Source organism: Ctenocephalides felis, unplaced genomic scaffold, assembly GCF_003426905.1.
Source record: "Ctenocephalides felis isolate EL2017-DRISC unplaced genomic scaffold, ASM342690v1 CF-g0.4_SCAFFOLD_03570, whole genome shotgun sequence".
NCBI classification, from domain to species: domain Eukaryota; kingdom Metazoa; phylum Arthropoda; class Insecta; order Siphonaptera; family Pulicidae; genus Ctenocephalides; species Ctenocephalides felis.
Genome location: NW_020539724.1, coordinates 22,095,691 through 22,103,075, shown reverse-complemented (window position 1 = coordinate 22,103,075; position 7,385 = coordinate 22,095,691). Strand labels below are relative to the sequence as shown.

The 7,385-nt window shown below is 27.8% G+C and overlaps 2 protein-coding genes across 2 annotated transcripts; one reads left to right on the top strand and one right to left on the bottom strand.

The window, feature by feature from the left end:
- Window positions 1-783: 783 nt before the first annotated feature.
- On the bottom strand, window positions 784-3,347 carry LOC113382942 (coiled-coil-helix-coiled-coil-helix domain-containing protein 2-like). The gene is made up of 3 exons (XM_026621198.1): window positions 3,166-3,347; window positions 1,757-1,910; window positions 784-1,110 (listed from the first exon to the last, which is right to left on the bottom strand). Exons 1-3 carry the CDS (start codon window positions 3,210-3,212, stop codon window positions 865-867), a joined length of 447 nt encoding a protein of 148 aa, XP_026476983.1. The 5' UTR covers window positions 3,213-3,347; the 3' UTR covers window positions 784-864.
- Window positions 3,348-5,606: 2,259 nt separating this feature from the next.
- LOC113383597 (zinc finger matrin-type protein 5-like) lies at window positions 5,607-6,958 on the top strand. The gene is made up of 2 exons (XM_026621850.1): window positions 5,607-5,859; window positions 6,789-6,958. Exons 1-2 carry the CDS (start codon window positions 5,733-5,735, stop codon window positions 6,956-6,958), a joined length of 297 nt encoding a protein of 98 aa, XP_026477635.1. The 5' UTR covers window positions 5,607-5,732.
- Window positions 6,959-7,385: the final 427 nt, after the last annotated feature.

The window sequence follows — 7,385 nt, the reverse complement described above, 5'->3', positions numbered from 1 at the left end:
TTAATTGTAAAATTGTTTGGCTTTAAATATTATGATAATTAAATTAGAATCTTTCAGGTGAATTTACATGAAAATAAAAATAAACCTGAAGTTTGTGAAAAATAATGTAAAGAAAATTTGTGTACTCAAATTTCTTTATGTTAATTTGGTAATGGAAATAATGAAACAGTGCATTCAACGAAGTCAACAATTTATTGAAATTTCATATCATAACAAACAAATCATATGCAGACCTATATATACAGAAATTACATTTCATTCTTGACTTATGTTGTTGAATATTCGTTGATATTTTTAACACATCATGCAACTTCATTTACAACATTTTGGGGTGCTTATTGCAACAATAACAAGTATTGAAGTATTTGGTTTTACAATGCAAACTTTAAAATGCACACCCCTATTTATATTATATACTGCATATATTTTACAGGTAAACTTAAATTGATTCTAAAATATGAACTAATATTATCTATTTATTAGGAGCACTGGCACATAAAATGTTGATAGTCTTCAAATATTAAATTTTGATTGCACAAAATCTGTTAAGATACATTTAACATAGAATATTTACATGTAAGAAAAACTCTTGAAATACTAATGATTCATTTATTGTTCATCACTTGATCATCAATGCTATTGGAACTGTAAACAAAGCCAAATAATTTATTTTATTAAATTTACAGAGCAAAAAATTGGATTGATCATATTAAAAATAAACAATATTATTAGAAATTACTTGTACAGAATCAGAAAAATATCAAACCTTTAATAAATTTCAATACATATTTATCTACAAGTGCTCACAGTTCAGTTTTGTCACTACTACAATACCATCACTTTTTGCTTTTAATTTTATTCCAATTACATACTATGAGCTGTCTTGCATTGTCTCAATGCCTCATTGAATCCTTCGCACAAAGTCAAATCAGATTGTCCTTGTGCGCATTGCAAGAATTGTTTGATTTCCCATGCGCAAGGTCCAGTAGGTTCTTGGCCTTGGTAAGCAGCAGCTTGTTGTTGCAATTGTTGAGGGGCTTGTGCAGGTGCTGCTTCACTGGAGGAACCACCAGAGAAGAGACCAGTTATACCGGCTCCTACTACATGACCCTGGGAGGAATAGAGGTTGTAGAATTTTTTTGTAGAATGGACAATTTTATATAACAGATTAGTTACATACTCCTTGTGTAATTTTGTCAACATTAGTCTTGACTTAATAATTTTGTAATATAAACATTTTGTTAATAATTTAATAAATTTTAATATTTATTAATATTATATTTATATTTTGTAGGTTCATTCACTAAAGAAGAGTCAAATTGGGACTTGAAACATATGGAAGTCTTAAAAAAAATGTTTAATAACATAATTCAGTTTTGTTTTCAATTTCTGGACATATAGGCTTTGCTTTTATGCACAAAAATAAGTGTCCAGATATTTTCAACTTGGTACCTATATGTACCAACTGTAGTAAAAGGTTCATTTGAAAAGCAAATTTGAATTTAATTTAATTCAGTGTAAAATTTGATGTATCTAACTTATACATAATAAATTGTGTATTACTGCAAGTCTGACACCATTCTTAGATTTTGTGAAAACAGTAAGAGATTTCAAATATTTCCCCCGAAGAATCTTAATTTAAGATCAAAAATCCAATATGAAATATTTAGAGAATTAACATGAAGCATTTTTTTACTTAGATTTATTATTTTTGGGGCTTCTAGCAATCTAGCAATTATGAGAACTATTAACTTACCACAGCGGATCCAACAGCGACTCCTCCAGCTGTTGCAGCCATCTGCTGGAACATAGATGGCTGTTGTTGGGCCTGCATGGGTGTAGCGGCTGCAGGTGCATGGGCTGGCGGGGCTGCTGGAGGGGCCCTTGCTGGCAAATTCGATGAGGCAGCACTGTTATGAGGTTTGGGAGAAGCGAAAGTTGAATTATTACTATTTTGTAATTAAAAATATGGACATAACGTGGGCACGCAGGTATTTGTGAGGGAAAATGAAGTATTGAAGGTAAGAAATATTTATATTAAAATTATAATCACACAAGGTTTGCATTGAGAAATTGGTAAATATGTTTTAAAATATTTCAAATATATAGTGTTAATGTTTATATCAAACAAGAAAATGATTTATAAATTAAGGAAGTTACATTGAGAAATTAGAAAATATTTATGTTTTTTATAATATTCAATAGATAAGTTTTGTTAATACAAATCATTTTAGACGCATATGTAAAGATAAATGATTTACAAATAAGAAGTATACAAAATATATATTAGCAATAAAATATATACAGTATTACCATACATATCCAAGATTATTTATTCATACAAACCAGAAGCAAACAGACAATCATTCATATCCATTCAGATGTTATAAATAATTTGCGAATAACACCAGCCAGCACACAATATGAAAATTATAAATTAATACATTAAAAGTAATAGTGACTAATAACTACAAATCAATAGCATTAATTTTATTTATATGTATATAAGGAAAATCATATAAACTTATTAAAAAGTATATTGAGAAAGTGATGTGTGACATTGCGGTAGGAATAGCTCAGTTGAATAGAATTCGAATTGTTTATTGCATAGAAATAATAAGTGAGTAGTATTTGGTAAAATAGTTAATTTAAAATTAAATAGAAATTGAATTGAGTAAAATTTGAAGAATTAGAAGTGAAAAGAAAAGCACTAGAACAATTAGAGTTGGTAAAAATCAGATTTAGTAGAAGAAAAGAACAAAGAAATCAGTTGCTAAAAGCAAAAAAAAAATGATGGTGGGTTACAAATAAAAAAACTGAAAGAATGGCTTATAAATTTATGTAAATCTACTATAATAATATTAAATCAAGAAAATCTCAATTAAATTATTGTTGTTTAATGAGAAATGTTCAATTCAAAGTTTGACCATGGCATTGCTCAATGTGATGCAATTTGCCTTCGGCCGAAAACATTGAACTCTTTGGGTAATTTTCCTTAATTAGTTTCTGAAAACAATATAAATAAATTCAAGTTTTGAGGAACTATTAATTTACGCAATACTAAATGGTTATGTAACAGTGAATTATTGACGGCATGTTAGCAACTAGAGACACATATTTTAAGGTTACAAAATATAATTAAGGATCTAACAGTGAAAAACTTACCGTCTTGGTGCTGGTGGGGGGCTAGCAGACCTTCCTCGACGGGGCATTTTGTTTTATTTTTTTTTAATAAAGAATTTCTCAAAATATATAATTTTATTGTTTGTAAAAAAATTCGATCGACTTTTTGACTTTGACACTCTTTTGTCTCTATTTGACGACTGAAGTATTGACGTACGTCGCGATGATACTAGAACGTTCTGCAGACGATAATCGCAGACGTATGTCTATTTTTAAATGTTAGTATAGCGACATCTCTGAAGTCGGAAGCGAAACAAAGCTGCCAAGTCATGGTAACGGAAATTAAAAAACGGGTTCAAAATGCAATTGTTTATACTCAAATTTTGAAATAATTATTTTATCAAATTCTGGTTTTCGTACAACGTGTGTGAATGCTACAAATATTTGGATGCAGGACTTGATAAAACGAATAAAGGAATTAATGTTTTTACGGTTAGCGTTGTTATGGCAACGCTATGTTACGCTCATTTCTTCATATAAAATGGTACTAAAAACTATTAAATGTATTTGTTGTGCGAGCAGGCGTTTTACACATAAAATTTACTTCACGTATGTGTTATAAATGCAAATATATAGCATTTTGACAGTTTTTACTACCAATTTATTTAAAGAAAATATCGTGACATACTGTTGCCATATCAACTCTATGTTGTGGTCTGTTTTATCGCAATTTTATTATTATAAATTTAACCCTTTTCACTCGCGAATTCCGAGATTTATATGAATGAATTTTGCCGCCGGAGCGGTTGCATCCGAGTCGAAAGGGTTGAATGTTATCATTTTCGTAATAAAACTATACTACTCTTTCACTGTGAAAAGTTTCACATCATCAAAAAAAATTCAACAATTAATTACGCTATTACTGTCTTGCTGATCTTTACCAAAAACTAATTACCCTGAATTCCAATTTCTTTATGAATTTTCAAAGTCGGTTCAGGATTTCTGATAAAATTGCACGCCTAATATTTTTTTTAAAGAATGACTCAGCCGATAGTCTTGCAAAACTAATCAACGCGATTTTATAGAGTCTTTAATTTTTTGAAATTTGCAAATAAGATTTTCTATCGAAAACACAAACTTGGTCAAGAAGGGTTAATAATGTTAATTATTTAATGCGTAAATAATAATCATTTATGTATGTATATCTTTTTTTTCTTAAAACAAATATCAGACAATCGATCATTTACAATCATTGCCAAAAGGCCAAATATTTGGCAATTAATCAAATACAAAGTATGCGTCATACTTTCTCGTTCGGTGTGGATCAGGTGATTTCCGAATATTCTAGACAAAATATTAATTCAATTTGCCAAACTTATTTTTCAAAGTCGGCCTAATGGGTGAACAAATATTTATTCGACGCGGGCGATGTGTACATTGAAAGTATAAACATAAGCAATGCATATATTGACAATAAAAAGATTAATAATAAAATGAGGTATTTAAATCAAATAAAAATAAAATGTTTTAAATAACCAATGTAAAATATATGCTTTGTAACTTAGCACCCATTTTAAATCAATATTAATGTATTAAATATTGTGCAGATGGAAGACAGTCAGGGATGCATTTGTTGAAAATATTGCATTTGTATAAATTTAATACAAAAAGTTAGCTTAGCAATCAAATCTTTTGGTAATTATTTATGACATCTTGCAATACAAACCGTATACCAAATTATTGAAAATACACCAAAGAGAAAAGAGCGACCAGGACTTCGCTCATCTAAAAGATAATTATAATTTCAGTGCGAGAATTCTAATATTCTAGACTCCTCCCCTACGAACTAAGCCTAACGACGGTTTCTGTAGAAACCAGGGACAAGGGAAAGCAGAGGTTTTAGTCGGTATTATACCCAGGCGGTATTGAGTCCGAAATACCCAGACAAAAGACCCAGTCTGAGATTCTTTAATGCATTTAATTCGCGATACAAAAAAACACATATCTCTCGTTTTACATGGATACGTTTCATAAAAAATCTTGTAACTTGAAACATTCACTTTTATATGAAAAAACCCGGGCTATCCAAAAATCACTATGAAAAACATTTTGTCAGTTTTAATATGATGATAACAAATCGAAAAATGAATCTCAATATATTTAATATAAAACATATTTAATAATCTTTAACAAATTAATAAATCAAATATTAAGAAAACCATGATATATATTGATAATTAAATAGTAAATAATTCAATTTATAAAATTGTTCAAGTGATATATGCAATCATAAGATTCTGATTATAAGTAAACAATAGAATAAATTTGTTATTTCAAAAGTTAAACGGTTTGAATCTTATCTTTTTGTAGGTTATTTTATGTTGGCGACAGTGGCTTATACAGACAAATCATACGCGGAAGTTGCTGTTTGACATTTGGGTTGTGTTGTTTGACGTTCATTGATCAGACAATAATTCGTAGTGTTTACAACTACATAACCTAACAATTGATAAATATTATAAATACGGCTAGTAAAAAAATATAATCAAGTGACATGTATTTTTAAATAAATTATAATAATATTAACATAATTAAAGTACAATTTCATCATGAATGCAAAATATCACTGTGATTATTGCAACATTTCGTTTAAAGATGATGGCACCAAACGAAAAACTCATTTGAATGGATTTGCACACAATCGTGCTAAGAATGAATATTTATTATTACACAGAGGCAAGTTATAAAATTATCAACATATATACAATAAATTTAGCATAATCTAATTTAGATTATATTGAATATATCCCTTGCATAATTTCCAAACTACTTTTAAAAGTGTATTTTTGTAATCATAATTAAATTTTTAAGTATCTTGTCATCCAATGTAATAAGACGATAATTGCTGTCAGGATATATAAATATCATTTTTTTATTAATTGGAATTGATTTAATTTTTGACTTTTTGTGTATTCATTGTAGCAATTTATATAAAGTCTTAGTAATTCATACAACATTTTAGAAAAGTTATTAACGGTGCCAGAAAGATAACTGAGCATCGTCAACTCTTCAAGATACTATACAATTAAAGATTATTGTTCAGTCTGACAAGGCATGTTTGTCTTTTCTTTGGGATTGGGATGATTGAAAATTTGACATGATAGTTGTATACAAAAATTAATTATAATTTCTTTTTAGAACATATATAGTTTTACGACTGAATTTTAAATAAATTTTTCATACATTTGCCTTAAACATTTCAAATTAAATTGTTCAGAGAAGATATGTTCGCTTGCATCACATAATATCATAATTATAGTTATTATATTACTATACTATAATTATCATTATTATATACTATAGATTTTTCGCTGGGCACAACTGCTAATAAATAATCATAATGTTTCTTTTTAATATACAATATTGTTAACAGTCTCTACTCATTGCTTTGTATAAACAGATCAAAGAAAATAACATTAAAATAAGTAAATAAGTAAGAATGATAATTTACTGAAATATTATTGATTTTATAATGCAATTGTAGTTTCATCAATACTGTTCTTATTATTACTTTAATATAGCATATTTAGAATGTAATTGTTAATTTAAAAACAAACCATTCAATTGTTCTTTACCATTATCTTATTGTTCTTTATTATTTTCAGATATAAGAGATATAATACAACAAGAATCAGCTAAACAACCATGTGTAAGATTTTTAAATGGTATGCATTGTAATTTTGGAGCATCTTGTAGGTTCACACATTATTCACCTCCTGAACTGGACAATTTAAGAAGAATCGGTATGTTGGGTTATTATGTTTCATTTCATTAACTTCATTTTATTTTACCTGGTTTTTGGGATTATAGAATTTCATATTTGTGACTATATTTTATTCTTTACATTATTATTTATTGGAGTTTATTGAAATCATGTATTATTTTCTTAATTTCATTCCACTATCAATTTTTGTTGATATGTTTTTCTAAATTTATCTTATATAGTCTTCTATCTATCAAATTATACTAGTTATCACTCAATAAGTCTATAAAATTATTATATTTTGATATGGAAATTTTGAATAATTCGTAGTTGAAATGTACACTTCAGTATTCAGATTATATAAACTATGATTATTCAAGATATAATATATCCAAGTAAAATAATTTTACTGGCATATTGAGTGATGAATTGATAGATTATTGAAATTCATCCACTAAAAAAAACAAAACTACAAACTTTGTTCTTTTGTATACTAAAG

What these genes read in the sequence shown, in the direction of transcription:
- LOC113382942 (XM_026621198.1), bottom strand. Translation starts at nt 3,212, where the DNA reads ATGCCCCGTCGAGGAAGGTCTGCTAGCCCCCCACCAGCACCAAGACG. An exon ending in CCCCCACCAGCACCAAGACG is followed by an intron (nt 1,911 to 3,165) that starts GTAAGTTTTTCA and finishes ACCTCATAACAG; the next exon opens with TGCTGCCTCATCGAATTTGC. An exon ending in TCGCTGTTGGATCCGCTGTG is followed by an intron (nt 1,111 to 1,756) that starts GTAAGTTAATAG and finishes TATTCCTCCCAG; the next exon opens with GGTCATGTAGTAGGAGCCGG.
- LOC113383597 (XM_026621850.1), top strand. Translation starts at nt 5,733, where the DNA reads ATGAATGCAAAATATCACTGTGATTATTGCAACATTTCGTTTAAAGAT. An exon ending in ATATTTATTATTACACAGAG is followed by an intron (nt 5,860 to 6,788) that starts GCAAGTTATAAA and finishes TATTATTTTCAG; the next exon opens with ATATAAGAGATATAATACAA.